Source organism: Cheilinus undulatus, linkage group 6 (genome assembly GCF_018320785.1).
Source record: "Cheilinus undulatus linkage group 6, ASM1832078v1, whole genome shotgun sequence".
NCBI lineage: Eukaryota > Metazoa > Chordata > Actinopteri > Labriformes > Labridae > Cheilinus > Cheilinus undulatus.
This window is the reverse complement of record NC_054870.1, coordinates 43993986-44014329: the sequence shown is the minus strand read 5'-3', so window position 1 is coordinate 44014329 and position 20344 is coordinate 43993986. Positions and strand designations below refer to the sequence as shown.

The 20344-nt window shown below is 39.5% G+C and overlaps 1 protein-coding gene across 1 annotated transcript in view; it reads left to right on the top strand.

The window, feature by feature from the left end:
* The window catches only part of unc5b (unc-5 netrin receptor B), a 132762-nt gene extending 122658 nt beyond the window's left edge, over window positions 1-10104 (top strand). The window contains exons 14-17 of the mRNA XM_041789001.1: window positions 4070-4219; window positions 6371-6535; window positions 8339-8517; window positions 9633-10104. Of these exons, the coding sequence (XP_041644935.1) occupies window positions 4070-4219; window positions 6371-6535; window positions 8339-8517; window positions 9633-9798 (660 nt within the window). The 3' untranslated portion in view covers window positions 9799-10104. The remainder of the gene's footprint in view (window positions 1-4069; window positions 4220-6370; window positions 6536-8338; window positions 8518-9632) is intronic.
* The last annotated feature ends 10240 nt before the right edge of the window (window positions 10105-20344 follow it).

Here is a 20344-nt window from a genome sequence, read left to right as displayed (position 1 = left end):
GTGGCTGTTCTGGGATCCCCCTGCCCTTCCACAAGCCTATGTGGAAAGCATCAAGCAGGAACAGCACACGTTCCTGCACTTTATGTGCCTACAAGGAAAGCCTGAGTCTGAGAGAGAAGCAGCAAAAATCCCAGTGCAGAGCAGGCATCAGCAACAACAGAATGGCATTGATTAAGCCAGATATAGTATAGAGGAGGAGCTGGGGTGGAGGACGGGTCACAAAAAGGCAGCTAGCAGAGGGCGCAGTGAAGCATAGCCAGGCTAGATCAGTTTAACCATGGTAGCATGAATGCGATTAGCCAATAGCGAGCTTAGAGCGAATCAGCTGGCCGTCAGCTGATGAGGGCTTGCATGAGGTCAGCTGATCTCAAATATACGACAGTGATCGACACCAAGGCCTGCCTGGCTTTATTTGTTCTACAGTATGTGCTCTAGCTTGTGTAATATCCAAAGGCGGACCACAACATGACTGTACCTATGCTATGTACAATTCCCTGGTCACAGCCTGAAAACTGTGGCGCACGCACGAGACCCCTGGTCGAGTCTCGTCCCTTGGAGGTTTATGCATGCACAAGTAAATTAATCTCCAATTGCATTATCTAGGTTAAAAAAACACACTTTAAAAGAAAATTTCAGCTCATGCAGGTTTGTTGGTTCTGCTACAAACTCCACAAATTTATTTGTACATTCTGCTGATATTTTCAGCCAATATGCCGGCTAATATCACCAGATACCATTAACAATCCTAACAAGAACTTAGCTTTTTCTAATGACATGTAAACCTGTATAGGCAGGTTTTACTGCCAAAATATCAGCAGATATTTTCATATATGCCGATACCGTTATCATGCCGATTATATCGTGCATCCCTAATTTTTTGAATTAATGTCAAATGTTGACTGCAAAAAGTACAGATTAGCAACTGCAACATGAAACTTCCAAGCTTAGGCTGCTGCTTTTAGTAGCTCATTTTCAGTATCCAGCTTTGAACTGCAGAAAAACAATCTCAGACTAGTAGGATGTGGCAAAAGGAGTGATCAGGCTGTCTGTCTGTCTAATACACATCATTGTACTAATAAGGTTTAATTTCCATCCCCCTTTCTGTTCCTCATACCCCCTCAAGATGATATATTTGTATCTCCAAAGGGGATACATTTTATCCCTGCCTATGCTCGACTGGCTGCATCCAACTCTTTAACAGTAGTGTCTTAATGTCATCATTTGCTGTGCAACTGAAGTGTCAATGACACATATGCCTAGTTGCACACATACAGTCATGGATGAAAGTATTGGCACCTCTGGAATTTTTCAAGAAAATACATCATTTCCCCCAGAAATTGTTTACAAATTAATTACAAATGTTTTTGGTATATACATGTTTATTTCCTTTATGTGCATTGGAACGACACAAAAAAGCAGAAGAAAAAAAGCCGAAATTGACATAATTTCACACAAAACTCAAAATGGACTCGACAAAATTGTTGGCACCCTAAACTTAATATTTGGTTGCACACCCTTGGGAAAAAATAACTGAAATCAATCGCTAACGATAACTATCAACAAGCTTCTTACACCTCTCAACTGGGATTTTGGACCACTCTTCTTTTGCAAACTGCTCCAGGTCTCTCGAATTTGAAGAGTGCCTTCTTGCAACAGCATTTTGAGATCTCTCCATAGGTGTTCAATGGGATTTTGATGTGGATCATTGCTGGCCACTTCAGAGCTCTCCAGCGCTTTGTCTCCAACCATTTCTTGGTGCTTTTTGAGGTATGTTTCGTGTCATTGTCCTGCTGGAACACCCATGATCTCTGATGCAGACCCAGCTTTCTGACACGAGGCCCTACATTGCGGCCCAAAATCTTTTGATAGTCTCCAGATATCATGATCCCTCTAGCACAGTCAAGGCACCCAGTGCCAGAGGCAGCAAAGCAATCCCAAAACATCTTTGAACCTCCACCATGTTTGACTGTAGGTACTGTGTTCTTTTCTTTGTAGGCCTCATTCTGTTTTCTGTAAACAGTAGAATGACGTGCTTTTCCAAAAAGCTCTACCTTTGTCTCATCTAATCACAAATGTTCTCCCAGAAGGATTGAGGCTTATTCAGGTACATATTTGCAAACTCCAGTCTGGCTTTTTTATGTCTCTTTGTCAGCAGTGGGGTTCTCCTTGGTCTCCAGCCTAGCGCTTCATCTCATTCAGATGAGAAGTGGTGTATTTTCTGGAAAAATTCCAGGGGTGCAAATACTTTCGTCCATGACAGTACAATGTGTTTTTAGTGATCTGGATCAATTTACATAGCTCAGTAAGAATCAGTTCTTTCAGCTCTCAGACTGCTCTCCATCTGGTACCCAACCATTATAGCTTTTTAAAATCAACCAAATTCAGCAATGCTTTGACCCATGACTAATGTATGTGCATTTATTGTACTGAAATTGTTCATTATAATAAAACCAAATCATAGACTTTGTCTCCCATGGTTCACAGATAAGAGCCAGCTCTTAAAACCAACTGGTCCACAGGCCGCACATCATTACTGCCAGCTGGATGGACACTGACATTTCCTGTTCGTTCTTTTATTTGAGATGTAGATGGCACATCAGACAGGCCTTCTTGCCATGGTCATGGTGATTTCAGATGCTGTTCAAATGTTTACACAGGAAAAATGCCGAAATCTGCTAGTGGCTCTGCTCTCACAGTGAGCGTGCAGTCATACAACCAAGATAGCAGACAGTTCAGGAGGAGCTACTTAAGCTGAGATCAGCTACTGTGTCCCCACAAATGAGGAGTTGCACGACTCACGTGCATGACTCCAGTATCAGGTCAGAATATTCGCACCCTGTTTGTACAGGGGAAGCCGAGACGGTGAGATGTGATCCGTCTTTTTTTCTTGATTCTGTTTTAGTAATTGTGAGATCTTTTATAGATTCACTGTTAACATACTTTGATTAAAAAGACCTCTCACAAACTGTGCCATGCTTTAACAGCAGGGCTACACATTGTGCATTGACTTTATCCATCCTTTCTGCCCCCTTCCTGTCACATCTTTGGGAACTTTGTTTGGGAAATCACAGGTTTATCGATTTTCTAACCTTCTTTTGGAAAATCCTCACTCTCATTTGAGTTTTTACAGAGGAATAACGCTGCACAGCCTGAAATATTTTTATATTTGAGTATTTTCTCTGTTTTTTTTTTATTTTGCTGTTGAATGCATTTATTTTGGAACCCGAAGGGCTTGTAAAAGTTTGTTTTTCCTGAAACGTTGGATTCTGACCTCTAAGGCCACCATACAAGCCTGTATATAGTAGGAATGCACATAACGCCTACTGATAACTTGCCAAAGCTGCAAAAATACAAGTAAAAAAATTTAAATGTGTCCATTGTTTCTCCTGTAGCTGTAAAGTCCAAAAGGGATTGTTTGAGTTATTAGGAATAAAAATAATGAGACATTTGTCTTAATAAAGCAACAAAGTTATTGCAGGATAGGGGCTAGACTAAAAATATACCATGAAAAAAAATCTGTGAACTGAGGGGAGCATGATGGAGGAAAATAACATTAAAAGTTAATATAACTTACTGACATAGTTATCTGGGGCAATTAAAGAGTCTTGTCTGCTCTAAACTGAGCCCCCACAGATCCGCTTCACACCCTCAAATCAGATTTTGTCTTTACATATTGAATTTTCTTTACCCATTTGAATCATCATCCCAAAATAACACAGCAGAATACAACCATGCAAATCAAAAAGGAAGCACTCAGTCCAGAGAAAGTTGGACTCATTGATGTTAAATATTTCCCTCTTTTAGTCCCTTTTTGTATGAAGTGTTCACAGAGCAGCCAGAGCGGTAAACATGGGCATGCTGTGTGCAGTTTACTGGCATCTCTTTACATGATTTCTGGCTCTTTATGTTCAAACAGCTTTCAAACTGTCATCCCTCACACATTTCCATTTTGGAGACCTAAACTGAGACAATGCAGATTTTAATAAAGCACTTTTAAGGCACATTTTTGAAAAATATGTTAAAGTAATAGACACAGATTAATGCTAATCTTCTGTGTGTGCCCGAGTAGGAGGTGCTGGACTTGGAGAGGAGCCTTGGTGGAGTTCTGCTGGAGGATCCTAAGCCTCTGCTCTTCAAAGACAGCTACCACAACCTGCGCCTGTCCATCCATGACATCCCTCACACCCACTGGAGAAGCAAACTACTGGCAAAGTATCAGGTAAGAAGCTTTAAATGTGCAGTCTGTCACATTTCAACACTTTTTTTCTTGAAGTGTTAATTTCAATTACTAAAACTTTGACTCAAAATGTTAGTCAACAACCTTTTTTTCCATTAAGTATTATTATTATTAGCAGATGTACTTTTGACTGCAATTACAGCAATGAGGTCTCCCAAGCCGTAGTTCTCTTGCAGATTGTCCAGGATTGTCCTAAATTTTACACCTTTTTTTTTTTTTTCTTACTTTCTACCTTCACAAGCCTTCTAAGGCTGGCTGCTGAGAAGCATCCCCACAGGCTGGTGCTGCCACCACCGTGCATCACGGTGGGGATGGTGTGTTTGTGGTGATATGCAGTGTTTGTTGTACATAGCGTCTCTTCTGATGGCCAAAAAGCACCATTTTGGTCCCATTAGACCAAGTAACTATCTTCCACTTGACCATGGAGTCTCCCACACGTCTTGAGATGAACTCTTGTCAAGATTTGTCAAGTTTTTTTCAACAGTGGCTTTCTCTTCCCATAAAGCTTTGACTGGTGAAGAACCTGGGCAACAGCTATTGTAGGCAGATGTATGCAGTCATCAGTGTCTTGGTGGCCTCTCTCAATAGTCTCCTTCTTGGATGATAATTCAGTTTGTGAGGACGGCCTGATCTAGGCAGATTTACACACTCCTTCCATTTCTTGATTATAAATTTAACTGAACTCTGGGGATGTTCAGTGCCTTGAAAATTATTTTGTATACATCCTCTGACTTTTCAATAACCTTTTCTCTGAGCTGCTAGGAGTGTTCTTTTGTTTTCATGGTGTAATGGTAGCCAGGGGTACTGCTTAACCAGTGACTGGTCCTTCCAGACACAGGTGTCTTAATACTCAATCACTTGAGACACATTCACTGCAGTCAGGTGATCCCCATTTCTATAATTTTGAGACTACTAGCACCAATTGGCTGTACCTCTGTTGAATTAGGTCAGTCACTTAAAAAAAAAAAGGGGGGAGGGGATATTTAATTTAAGTAACTTAGATGTGTTTGATTGTTAATTTAGCTCCCTGAATTGCCAATTTATATTGTTACTTGAGTTTAAAGTGTTGGTATAAAAATGACAAAGAAAGCTTATATTCTTTCTTTTATCAATTATTAGTAATCACATTGGTTAAATTACAAATATCTACAAAAAAAAATCAAGTAACAATTTGGCCCTTTGGCAATGTGAAAAAAATGTATGTGGACCTCTTGGTAACCAGAGTTGTCAATCCCAGAGCGAGACCAACACTTTTAAGAGTGGCAATGACTCAATGTGACTAAAACTTCATGGCATTTAAATTTCTAGATTAAAATTAAGGCTAAACTTAAAATACTGACCAAAATTAAGGAAAAAACATCCTTTGCCTCAGCTGAGGAAGCAGCCATACTTTCCATCTCTGATGTCTCCTCTTTTCTCTTCTCAGCTCGAGTATAATCAGCTGCTGTTCTGAATTTATTAACTCCCAACTCTAACATAACATGCACTAGTTCGGGTGCCATGGTTTTCTGTACACAAACAAGAAGAAAATATAGCAATAGGACAGGGAACTGGGGTTAAAATTGCCCTGACAAGTAGCAGAGTCGGACACACTGCCCTGACAGTGACATATGCATACCATGTGTTTAAATCTCATAGATGAAAACCTGTTTGTATGAGTGAGAATGTATTAAAACCTTGACTAATGTTAACTACTAAAACTTTAAAAGTATATCTCCTCAAGTTGGAAACTGAAAACTTGACAAACTCAGTAAAAAGAAGAATTTTCCAAGAAATACAGCTTGTGGGCTTTATTCTATCCACTGCTGTAGTAAACATCCAAATCCTCTGCTGTTTTCTCTTGGCTGCAGCACCGAGATTGCAGTCTGAATCTCTCTACAAGAAACAGGAAATCTGATAGCGGTCCTAATTTATGGACAGTGCACTCAAGAAATAATTTATTCTAGCTCAGAGAAGAGACCAAGTTGTTAAAAACACCCCGGATGTAGAAAAAAGTTTCGATAGTTGAAAAAGTTATTTAGCTCTGACTGTTGTAGATCTTTCAAGATTACTCCACCTGGGACAAAGCCACTTTAATCACTTTGTAGGGATCTTTTTTTCTCCAATAAGAGGATGATTTTTCTCTGTTCACAGGAGATCCCCTTCTACCACATCTGGAGCGGCAGTCAGAGACCACTGCACTGCACCTTCAGCCTGGAGAGAGGCAGCCTGGCCGTGTCCCAGCTCAGCTGTAAGATCTGTGTGCGACAGGTGGAAGGGGAGGGACAGATATTCCAGCTGCACACGGATATTCAGGAGGTAATGGTGACAAGGGAAATAATGTCTGACAAACACTGATTAAAGCTGTTTTTTACTGCAAGAACATCTCTGGTAACTAGGGACTCTTTGGAGGAAATCAGTGCGTCTTTTTCTGCAGGGATGAGGGTCTGAATAAAATTTAAGGGACTTTACTTCAGCCAACAAAAGTTCCTGCTGCAGGGATGTCTCTTTAGACCAGAACTAACTCTTTTAACTTCACTTTCCCACAGCTTTCACACAAATATCTTCTCTGTGTTAGTAGCAGAGAAAATGAAAACATAAATCAGTAACATTACAAGTTATTACAATCTTTACTCTTCATTAAACTTATTTAAAATGTTAATTTGTACACTTTCCTGAACAGAATTATGTTTTTGCATGAAGTTCGTTTCGTAAACTGTTCCTCACATCCAGCCCACAGATTGTTAAACTTTCACTCTTTGTTGGTGTACAGTCTCCTAAAGCTAAGATTCTCCCTTAACAGTCTGACCTTCCTGGCTGTCAGAATTTGTTCTTTTATATATTTAGATTTTTACGTGCAGCATCCAGAAGATAAACAGAGCAGCAGTAGTTTGAGAGTTACAGTGTTTTGCTGCTCTGTTTTTATGCCATAAACTCTGGATCTCACTGGGCATTAAAACGGCAATCTCCGGGTGTTTTTGAAAATAACAGAAGACAAGGCTTTTCAATCTGGCTTTTAATTTGGAAGGATTTTACAGTCTTTATCTGTTTTTACATTAGGTCTTATCCAGCTTTCATATAATTTAATTTATCCTGTGTATTTTTTTCATCCTTTTTAAAGTCTTTGATTTATAGTTTTTTTTTTAATGAAATAATTATTTATAACTTAAGTATTTAAAGATTTAATCTATTGCTGATCATTTTTGTATTATTGTCTTTATTAGCACTTTGGGCTGCTTGCTCTCATCTATGAAAAGTGATATATACTGTATGTATACTTGCTGTCAGTGTTGGTGTTATACACAAACAAAATCTTTAGTAAATCTGGGGGTTGTTAGTAAAAAAAATAAGTTAAATGCATGGTGATTGGCTGTTGAAAGTTAAACAATGTTTAGTAATTTAAACTGTTAATATGTGAATTTAGATTAATGTGAACAAGCATTTTATTATGTTTTTATGATCTGACAAAATGCATCATTAAATTTGTTCTACTGTGTGTCTGTTTTGTGTTAAGTTTACAAAATTAAACTTGAAACTTGAGTTTCTGTTTAATAGTAACAATAACAATAATAATATTACTATTATTATTATTATTATAATTCTCTGCTATTATTGTTATTATTATTGTTATTGTTGTTATTATTATTGTTATTATGATTTTATTAGATTATAGATAATGATAATAATAATGTAATAATTATCATAATTTATCATTGTTATTATCAGTGTTATCTTTTGTTGTTATAATTAGGGGCTCGGGGCAAAGACACGAACCACGACACGAGAGTGGCTCGTTATACAAGTTATTGTTGTTATTATTGTTATTATTGTTAATTTTTTTGTTATAATTATCATTATTATTGTTGTTATTGTCTAGACCTGCCCTCTGTGTAGAGTCTTGAGATTACTTGGTTATGAATTGGTGCTATATGAAGATTGATGATTGATTGATTAATTGATTAGTTAGTTGATTGATAATGCACTTAACAGTTCTTTAGACCTTGGAAACATGACTACAGAGGAATCTAGAAACCTTTGTTGTCCTTTAGAAGTTACATTTTTCTACTGTCACTCACAAAATCTGATCCTAATGCTCCTTCCCCATGTTTTTTGTATATCCAGACTCTACCGCCACACTCGCCCCTCCCCTCAGGAGGAAGCTGCCTGCCCTCCTCTCAGGTGGGACCCTACGCCTTTCGCCTGCCTGACTCCATCCGCCAGAAGATCTGTGCCAGTCTGGATGCACCCAGTGCTCGAGGATGTGACTGGAGACTACTGGCTCGCAGTCTGGGCTTTGACAGGTCAGATTTACTGTACCTCACGTGTTTCTGTGTCATGCTTCAGCTGTAGACTTCCCTGTTGTTAACTCCAGATAAATCAGAAATATGTATGAAGCCATATGAAGATATTTACCATTGTGAACAGAGGCACAGACCATGGTTATAGAAAACAACACAGTTACGCTTCACAGCACCGTCTACATCTGTGTTTGAGAATTGATTTTAGGATTTAGTTATCACTTTGAAGGCCTGATTAGACGTCCCCCTGAGTGCAGGAGAAATTTTTAATCCCTTTAACCTAATAGTGGCCTTAAAACCACCCAGTGGGTCCTTCTTAGAGGTTCTCAGATCTAGATCGAAGATTATAAAATAATCAGGCAGGCCTTTTCTTCATCCTCTTTAAAACTCTCTTAAAAACACAATTTTTTACATCCAGAGTATAACATTAACAGATTAGGGTTGTAAGAGTATAAAGTCATACGTATGGAAACTTCGGTACGAACATTAGGGGAGGGTTAGCTTCTGTGTTGTTTCGTATTAAATGAGCTATAGACAGCCAATTTCTTCCTTGTTATACTGCAGAAGGCTCGCTGCTCTATTGATGCTGCCCTTCACAGTGGCAAATATGCCAACCATCCCAAATGATCCAGTCTTTCCCATTGACTGCCATTCATTTTTATGGAATGTTTTCCCTCAGAATTTGGCGGGGCTGTTATTGTTTGGCCAAAGCGCCTGGATGGGTTTCTCTTCTCAGTAGAGTTAAAATTTAGAATAACTGTTGTTTTATCATTAAAGGTTGACAGAGTCAACTCTAGCATTTAACGTTACGGATACACGTGTGAAAAAATGTTCTGGTTGCACTAATTACAATGTGAGAAGTCTGACTTGAATATTCAGCTCCTGAAAAGGCTCCAGTGATGCATGTTTGCCTTCTTTCTTAAGTTTTAGGGGACATTTAATCTTGTTAATAAGCTTACTGAAATATGATAGTGAGTTGGGCATTATTAAATGAACTCTCAACATAAAGTTGTACCTCAATTATTTGCAGCACAGAGTTGAAATGACTCAAACTTTTCTAATCAGTGGAGTAAAGCTTCATGTTCTCACAGCACCTCTCCCTCTCTCTCCTTCCTCAGGTACTTGAACTACTTTGCCACAAAGCCGAGCCCCACAGGTGTTCTTCTGGACTTATGGGAAGCTTGTCACCAAGCTGACGCAGACCTGGTCTCTTTGGCGACCGCGTTGGAAGAGATGGGCAAAAGTGAGGTGCTTGTTGTCATGACAACAGATGGGGATTGTTGATTGGTCGAAGAACGAGAGAGCAAGCAAGACTTCTTGTTTTTTTTTTTGTTTTTTTTTGTTTTTTTCCACACAACCGTGATGAAAAAAAGAATATGCACACCCCGGCACAAATCACAAGCCCACGGAGCATTTAGTCTCCTTCACATGGACTGTATTACCTCTGCCTCATCCTCCTTTCACTGCCCCCAGATCAGCCACTGTAGCTACATGCAACCATAACCCATCCCCTCACGGGCCATCCTAGGATAACTGCTAACCTGATTCAGCTTGAATCCTCCAAAGCAATGTAGCATCTACAAGATGTGAAGGCAATTTGAGGGTATGAAGGCGTAAAATGGGTGTTAAGTAATCTGTCAGATGTGATGTCGACCGTCTGCGTGGAAGATTGAAAATGACACTATTGTTGTATATAAATGTCGCAGCTTTGGGACAGAAGAGAAGATCCATGTATTCAACACAATAAGGCAAACAAAAACACAAACGCTAACATGGGATTACCAGTGTTTTGGTAGCAGCATGAAAGAGCATGATTGAAAACCATCTCACCTCATGGCAGGGGTTTTTTGTTTTCTCCATCGTCGCTCTAAGCGTGCAGTGAATGACAGGCAGCACCGATCTGTCTGCATCCTCCTCAGGCTACACTCCAACACAACACACATACACAAAAATATCATCATTCATCGGCTCCACATCAGACAGGCTTGGATTTCTTTTCTGACTGCACCATACGATTTAACCATACGATGAGGACTGAAACCCTCAAAGTTTGAGGGCTCGAGCACATCGCTGTGGGCTGAAAAACAAACAAAGCTGCCTCTTCTTTGTTGTAGGCGGATGTATTGTGAAGTTCGTTTAAGAATTGGCGGCTAACTAGACCGATTGACTCTTTATATTGTACCAACAAATGCCTCAAAGCCTTGGCATATCATTGCAACTCACAGGGGTGTTTCTCTTTCATCTCTCTTTGCATTCCTCTATCGCTCCGCCACACTCCTCCGATCTGTCGAGAATAAACTCTAGCTGAGCTTTCCAGGCATCCCTTAAAAGTTTCCTTTGGGGAACGCTTTTTAAGTTATTATCCATATTTGTGGATTTTTTTCGCTGTCATTTCTGTTAACAATCACGTAGAAACTGTTTTAGCATCTCTGCTTGTTACAGCTCCAGAGCTGCTGTTTTTTATTTCTGATTTTAGTCAAACAGAGGGGTGTACTACGAAGCCAGATTAATGTGTTAGAATGATATGCTGAGCCTAGAGGCAGAGATTTTGTTGTAGCAAAGTTGGCTCTCTTTTCACGTGGCTGGATCCCAAATGAATGCTGCAAACTCAACCTGTTTAGATGCAAGGTATTTCAGGAGTTAAATCACCCATAAAGAACCATCCTTTCTCTAATATCCTTGTTAAACAATGCATTTACAGGGATTGATTTCTGTTTAAGGCATTCAGAAACAAAGAGAACCTTGATGTTTTGTGTAGACTCACCACAGTGCAAACAGCAAACAGTTTGATATCTGATAGCATAGCCTGCATATGGAGGTGGTCTGGGATGCTTTTATCCTGACTGGACTGGTTGTGTAGACACAACATGTACTGGCATGTATCAAATTTACAATATGTCAAGTTTTTGCACCAAAAATGTCTTTATTAATTCAAAAAGTGGCCATTCCTATGGTATATAGTTTTTTATTGAGGACTTACAGATTCTCAAATACTTCCTAAAGTTTTATACAGAGAGAAATTCATCATTTTCTGTCCACAGTCCCCTCAAATACCAGAAAAAGCCATTCTCTCCCGCCCTCTCCTTCTCCACCTTTCAGAAAATGTGTGCTGAAACAAACCGTTCACAGATTTTCCCCCCATGATGTCGTGTAGGGAGTTGGCCCTGCCCGCTTGGAAGAAAGTTCCACCCTCCTCTGGAACCACATCTAGTAAGCCACATCCATTTCCTGAGAGGGGTGGAGTCGAGGGCGGAGTCAAACAGCTCAGTATCATTTGAAGACACAGACACAGAAACAGCTCATTCTGAGCAGGGCAGAAACTGAGGGCTTTTTAGACATGCAAGAATCCAATACTGGAGTGTTTTTTTTTGTTGTTTTTTTTTTCAGCAACAAAGTTCACAGGCATGTTTCTGGGACCTCTGAGACCAATATAAACTTGTCTTTAAAGGGTAAAATATGTCCCCTTTAATGTTTAAAAATCCCAACCCATGTTTGCAATAATCAATGACCATTCAAGTTTATTTGCTTGAAACCATAGCTGTTTGGATCTTAGATGGAACAAAACATGATTGAACAGGAGACTGGACAGAACAAATCCTATGATAATGTGTAATTTTTTTGAGATTTTAACACATTAGCTGGGGAAACCCACCTTTTTTTAATACCTGGGAATGAGATAATACAAAGAGTCAAGCAACAGGCCTTTTGTGTGAGCTTCTGCATGGCATATTAAACAAAAAAAGGGAATTATCAATATAGTGCTACCTGCTATGTCTGATTGGGAGTTCAGGTTTATTAGCCAGCCATTAAGAGAGCCAGTAGATGCTTAATTTGCTCCGTGGCACACCCCTTAGGTCAAATTTGAGAGTAAGGTGCACAGTGGATGTCTCAGTTGTGAATAACAAAGTCTTGTTAATTAGATATTGTCTAATTCTGTGTATCAAAGTGTAAAATACGGCCAGTAAAACATGATTAGAAGTGCTTAAATGAATCTGTTTGAGGCATTTTGCTTTGCTGTGTCCAAGGCCCCTCTTCAAAGATGAATATTAAAGCATAGATTAGAGCTGCCTTGAATCAAACGGCTAGCGAGGGAAACATAAAATTTACCTCAGTGCTAGCTCCATTAAGTTTATTCTCTGTCCACCACTCATCAGTTCATGCATCGGCCTCGTTTCCTCATTTTATAACATTTTTAACTTTGAACTAAACCGCCTGCTTTGTGGTCAGGGTCCTCAAGCTATTCTGCATTTTTAATATTGTTCTGTCTGTTATTGTTAGACTGGAATTGAAATGCTGTCGTCTGTGACTTTACTTAAGTTTTCTTTGTTTCTATTTTTTTCTCCCTTAAAGCAAAAAAAGTATTCATATCTTTAAAACCACAAAAACCAAAACAGGCAGTATCCCTCCTCCTCAGCAGTGAGTCATGTCACTGTTCTGTGTGAATGGACTAAAAACATACTGTAAGTGTGTGTGCGTGAGAGTTGAATGAGTGGGCAGGTGGGCGTGCACATGCAGAGTGTGTGCACGCTCGAGACCTGTCATTTCTCTTTGTAAGTGCTATGCAAGTACAAAAGAAAAGCGAAGCATTTTGACTTCTTTTGTTTCCTGGCAGAGTAATTCTATTTTTTCAGATCAGGGCATTGACAGGGTTTTGATTTTGTATCCCAAAGTGGTTTAAGAGTGGTGGGCGATGGTGGTATGTGTGGCAAATCCTCATCTGGATCAGAAGAAATGGATCACAGAACAAGGAAGCCGGGACCGAAAAAGCACATTTGGGAGGCAAAAAAAGCAAAATATGGTGCAATGGCTGCAAAAGAAATGTGACTAACATGATGAACTCATGCCCAGCAGGTCTTTGCTCGCTCCAAGGAAATATCTGAACATGATTTGTTCAGTACTTTGGATCCCTGAAAACTGCAGGACTATTTTCTTGTTACAGAGACTGGCTAGCTGTAGACTACAGTGTTTCTTCGTCCAGATTTCATGAGTGTCTGTTGGATCTTTGGCCATTGCTCTGGAAAACTGACACTGGAGCTGGAATGGATTCCTCCCTGCTCCCATCTTAAGAGAAAAATATCGCCTTTGTTCTAAAAAGACAAGACATTTTTACAAAAAACAAAATGGATTCAGTGACATTATTTTATGTCTGTAAAGAGCAAATTGTAAATAAACGTCTAGCCTTCTTACCTGTAACTAAATATAATTTTTATGCAATAAATTATATTTCTTAGTTTAACAACATTGTGTGTTTTGTGAATGTTTGATTAAGATTTGCATTCTTCCTCCTAGTTATGTGTCCAGTGGGGTTGGCCACCAAGGGGCTCTCATTCAAAACAGTAACAAACCATGATGAGAAGAGACTGGCTGCTTTTTTTGAATGGAGGACTCTTACGTGTATTTACTCAACAGTAAACCACTGTTTTCATTTCATGGATGAATTTCGCATCATGAAGGAGAAAAGCTTTAGAAAACCTGGCGCTGTAACTCTGCCACGAAAATGCACCAAAAGAGAGAAGACGATCACAGAAAACTGACAAAAACTTTCTTCTAGTTGCCCTTCTGGTTGTTCTCCACGTTGGATTTAAGAACATCTGGTGTATGTTGGTGGTAAAGGAGCATCAGATTTTGCTGTAAAAGCCATAACAAGCTCAGTAGCTTCTGCAGCACAAACACAACCCTGTAGCCCGCCATTGTTGTTTTGGCCGGACTCGAGCAGGCTTCTTAAGAGAGCTACGCTATGTGTGACGTAATCGTTTCAAGAAAGATGTGGTTGGCCGTCCACACGGAGACGAAACGGTAGTCTTTTACAGATTTGTGCGCTCTTGTACCCGTTTTCAAAAATTATCCTTTACAGTTACCCAAAACATTGTTTCCATGTGGATGAAAACCTGAAACAACAAAAAACTTTTGTGTATACTCTTGAATTCATCTCCGTGTGGACTGGGCCTAAGGCGGTAGCAATTGGTGGGATTGGTTCTACTGGGAGAGGGTAGCAATGGCTGCCACTGGTTTAGCATTTAGCATGGATGTAGCTATAAGAGCAGTTTATCAGAACTGGAACACGGAATAAAACCAAGAGCCAGCATGGGAAATATAGATTGATTTGGCTGGCATACACCAGTCTGGCCTATGTCTTCTTTCAGAAAGACAGCAGCACTCCAGGAATTTCATTAACAACTTTAATGACGTCCAACAATGATTCTAAAGTTTGTATCTGGGTTTGTGGTTTTCTGGAATAGATATAAGAAAAGACAGAGATATCAATAAAGTGCTCATACAAAGCAATATGAAAAAAAGCTGAAACTCAAATTTCACAGCATTTACTCAAATAATAAAACACTACTCCAGAATATCTAGAAGGTCCCCTTGCTAAACTAAATGGCTCCCGATTAGCCTACTTAGCTTGCTGACATTTAAGTAGGTAATGTGCTTTAGGCCAGGCAAACTACTGGAAAAAGTCTGATGATGCAGGAACATATGATGAGGCTCCGATCTCTTGTGGAGTGGGCATGCTCTACGAAGTCAGCCCTTGGGTGCACTTGGGTAAGTACACCTTTGTCATGTCCAAGCAGGGAAATTAGCACACAGAATTCACTATATCTGCTTCGACATGACTTTGCAACAGTAGGACTGTAAGCCGGTCTTTACATTGGCTGCCACTGGTGTAGCACTTAGCACAGATATAGCTAAACTTTAGCAGCAGTTTTATCAGAACTCGACCAAATTTATTCATTATAAACAAAGAGCCAGAAGCTGTTTTTGCTTTCCTCCCAACCTGCTTGAGCATTAGTTTGCAACAGATGGACTGCAAGCCAGTATATACAATGACTGTCACTGGTGTAGCGATAAGCTTGGATGTAGCTACACAGTAGCAGCAGTTTTATCAGATCTGGACCATGTTTCTTTACCATACAAAGAGCCAGAGGATGTTTTTACCTTTTCTCTCGACCAGCCTCAGCAGAAATTAAATCCATGAATGAGCTCCACTGTTCATAAATTACAGCAGCGTCAGTCTGTCAAGCTCAGGTTACTACCTTTACTACTTCACTTTTTCTTTTTACTCTGATTGGTCCATAAGACTAACCACATTTTTGTATTCCAGTAAAGTTTTAGGAAGTTTCAAAGCACTTTTAAAGACAAAAATGACCTTTTAATAGCTACTCCTGGATCGAAACGCTGCCTATGAAACAGTAATTTGTTGGATAGACTGAGGCAATGGGTCGGGGTCTCGGGTTCAGCATTAGATTGGTCCAAACCCTGCCTGTCATGCTCCCCATGAGTCAAATCATTAATAAACAAAATGGTTTGTACCATTTTTATGCAGTTCTTCCTGCCCATTAGATCCACAGATCCTGATATGTTGAGTTCTGTGCACAACTGTTTAACTCAGACTCAGGGCTGGCTGTCTCCGTTGTTTTTATGCCTGAATTCTTACAGTACTAAAGTGATTTTAATGAAACTGCAGCAGTCAAACCAGCTGCTAAAAGTCTAACACAGAGATTATTTTACATGCCTTTATCTCATCCTAACTTGATTATTGTAAGTCTTTTCACCTAGCTGAGCCTGAGGTTAATAAATCGATTTCAGCAGACTCAGCAGCCAGGATTTCTACCAGAACCAGAAAGCACAACCACATCATTCCTATCCTTACACTGGCTCCTGGTTTGCTTTAGAATTGATTTTTAGATTTTGCTGATTACTTTTATAGCTCTCAGCAGTCTGGCTTCAAGCTAAATCTCTGACCTTTTAGTACCATATGAGCCAACACGTACACTGATGATCCTCAGGCAAAGGCCTTCTGGTCGTTCCCAATACCAGACTGAAAACAAAACTGCAGAACGATCCGCCTGAGGAAATCAGATCTGCTGAGTCAGTAATCTCTTTTAAATCTCTTCTAAAACTACTGGAGGCCTTTCCTGAATAAAAATGAAAAATAAAGGTAACTTACTTACTTTATTAAACTCTTATTTCACTTTTTACACCTTCCAAGATTTTTTTTTTGAAAAATCCTGCTCTTCCCAAACATTTTGTAAGAAAGGTTTCCCAGATGAATGTGAAATATATCTTATGCAATATATTTAGTAAAATATCAGTTCAGTTAGGAACACTCTTGTCATACATTTAACCATTTAATTGCAAAATGGATATACAATTTTATCTGGCAAAGAAGACTCTGCTCTAGAGATGCTCCCTGGGTTAGTCAAGCAGCATACTTTGACTTTCCAGGGAGTGCATGGCTAGAAACCCCCAGATGGATGGATACATATATGGCAATGTGTACTGAATACAATAAAATGAGTTAAAAAGCAATGAATCCATAGTAGCATGAATCTATATCAGGGTATCAAGATTTATGCTATAAAGGAGGAGGCTGGGTTGGAGGAGGTGCCAGCGTGACGCACCTGTGTTAATGCAAGCAGGGATTAGTGAGCAGTATGTCATATTTAAATACACTGCTGATTTGAGATGAAGAGGAGCTAGGAGGCAATCATTTGAACCAGCTGGTCATCGGCTGGGCATATGTAATTCACGGCGCGCAGATTTAACTGAACAGAGAAACAAGAGATTTCTATAAAATAGACCCACCTCCGCTTTGTCTGTTTCTAGGTTGACTGAAAAACAGTGTTTTCGGTGTTGACTGCCATATGTTCGCTTTAAAAACTCAGTCTGACTGATTCTTAACTGGTGGGTCACTACCCAGAGGTGAGTCTTGGAGCCATTTTCAGTGAGTTGTGAATGCCTCTGAGTCAAAAGTCCTCTAAAAGTATGACAGGCTCTTAGAAACTTTTTGTTTTGTCATATGCTTTGACCAATCAAAGGTCCAAACATCTGTATTTTAGTTAAATTGATCTAACTGATTGAAAAAGTGGAAATCTGAGTCACGTTTTCTCATCGAGGAGTTCCAGAGACTGGACTGGTTGAGAAGCACTGGCCCCTGCTTCTCCGAATCTCCTTGGCAGGTCAAAACTCTCATTAAATGACATCGGTGTTCTTTATCAATTAAAATTTCTTTTCACCTAAAACACAGAGCCACTCACCCTATCTCTCTCTCCCTCACACCTCATTGGAGATTTCCCTTTTGGTCCATTTAGCTTTTAAAAGCTTTTAAGCTGCGGGCTGTCTGGCTGGCGAGTTAACAAGGTTTTAGAGGCACTAATCGTCCCCTTCATGGATAGAATCCAGGTGTTTAGATTGAGCGTTCTTACCTTGGTTTTTTACGAGCCCAGGTCGTGTTGGGCTTCATCAGATTAAGCTCGTACATTGAGAATAAATATCCCTGGGAGTCATCCGAGGAGAGTGTGCTCTGCAGAATGGTCCTAACAGCAGGCGACTCTTTGCACCTGTTTCATTAAAAGCACTGCTAACTGAGGACTGATGTGCCACCCTTCAGTGCATGAGTTAATTGAACCTTTTTATAATACATGAAGTGGTGGCACGGTATAGAAGCTGAGTGCAGCCTTATCCCTGCTGGATGGTATTGTTTCTCTACTTCTGCAGTAAGAATAATTGTATTTCAAGGATGTGACAACTAGTCTGAGAACAAACTGCCTGCACTGCTACACTTCAGACTCAGTCTAAATGTTTGATAGATTTTGATACCATGGACTTTAAAACAATACAATCATAATTATTTTAATGCTTGAAGCACAAAAAGTACTAAAGCTTTGAAAAACTACATCAGTTTCATATGACAGGTACTTAGGCTAGAAATCAGTCCATCAAACTGCAAAAACAAGTCCTGCAAACCTGCTGGATTGCACACAAATTTCTCCTGTGCAGAAGCATTGCCAATATTTTTGCGCAATTTAGAAGGTGTGAATAATACATTTTCTGCTATTGCTGCCGGATGTCTGGACCCAAACAGGTCAAACGGAATTAAATATTGAGATATCTGACAAGAACAAAGATTCTACAACAGCTCATAAGATTAACAGACACCCCTGGATGTTTTACCCTTTTATTAATTTTATAAATCAATCATGGATAATAATTTGCTTTTTTTATTCAAAAAAAAAACAAAAAACAAAAAAAACCTCTTTCTACAAAGTAATGCCAGTAAAATAAAAATATATATAATGTATAAAAGTGAATTCATAAATATTCACCCCCTTCAAGTCAGTATTTAGTAGATGCAGCTATGGCTGTAATGACATCACTCAGTCTGTATGGATAGATCTCAATCTGGCTTGCACATCAGGACACTGACATTTTACTCCATTCTTCTTTGCAAAACTGCTCAAACTCTGTCAGATTCCCTGGGGACTGGGCATGAACAGCCCCAGCCACAAATTGTCTTTTGGATTGAGGTCTGGGCTTTGACTTGGCCACTCCAGAACATTACCTTGTTGTCTTTAAACTATTTCTGTGTAGCTTTTGCTATACGCTTCGGGTAATTGTCTTGCTGGAAAATAAATCTTCTCCTAAGCCATACTTCTCTTGCAGACTAATTAAGACTGTCCTTTATTTTACCACATCCATTTTACCCTCTACTACTACAAGCCTTACAGGGCTGGCTGCTGAGAAGCATCCCCACAGCATAATGCTGCCACCACCATGCTTCACTGTTGCGGTGGTGTGTTTGTGGTGACCTACAAGGTTTGATGTCTGAAGAACTTTCTTCCACTTGACCATGGAGTCTCCCACATGCAATTTTGTAAACTCTTTTCAAAATTTGATCTGAGTTTTCTTCGACAGTGGCTTTCTCTCTGCCACTCTCCCATAAAGCTTTTACTGGTTAAGAACCCAGACAACAGTTGTCTGTTGTCTGCAGAGTCTCTTCCATCTCAACTGCTGAAGCTTATAACTCCTTCAGAGTCATCATAGGTGTCTTGGCGGCCTCTCTCATGAGTCTCCTTCTTGCACGGTAATTTCTCTGAGTTGCTTGGAGTGTTCTTTTGTCTTCATGGTGTAATGGTAGCCAGCAACACTGATTAACCAGTTAGTGGACTTTCCAGACACAGTTGTCTTTATACTTAACCACCTGAGTGACATTCACTGCACCCAGGTGATCCCTATTTCACTTATTATGAGACTACTAACACCAACTGGCTGGACCTCTTGTTGAATTAGGTCAGTCACTTTAAATGGTGATTATTTATGCAGCCACTTATCTTACATTACATATTATTATTAAATTGACACTACTTTGTAGAAATCTGCTTCACTTCTGTTTTGTAAAATTGTTATTTTAGAAATTTCTAATTCTATGGACTATGACAGATTTATAAAATCAGTAAAAAGGAGAAACATCCATGTGAGTAAATACTGGTTAGTAGGCACTGTAAATGAGCTCATTTGAACAGAAAAAAAACGTATCAAATAAACCATCTAGGATATTAGGTTTACATTTCAGTGCTGTACAGATCATAACTGACAGTAAAGACATGTGCAGCCTTATGGAGACAAAACATTTAAGTTTCAATCTCATTCAAGTCTACAAATCTATAATCTCCAATCCTAAAAACAAAATGAGGGCATCAGATAATAATAGGGAGAGAGAATAAACCTTTTGGAGTGTGTTTGTGTGCAGACTGTTCCTGCACAATTAGCTGTCTTGTTGCTGGGGGCAAACACACGTCGAGCAGCTGTGACTCGAAGATCAACATTTGGACAGTGATTCATTTCATAATGATCAGTTTATTCCAACATTGTGTGCTCAACAATCTCAAACAGATGTGAGCCTGAAGGTTTCAACTCCGGTCAAAGACACAAACTCACCTGATAACATGTTTGACAAGAATGTTTGTCGTTTTGTTTTTTTTTTTTACAAAAAGGGTGATGTTTTCATCAGTGCCAAAGAGGCGCACTGAGGTACTGCTGAATCTGCTGT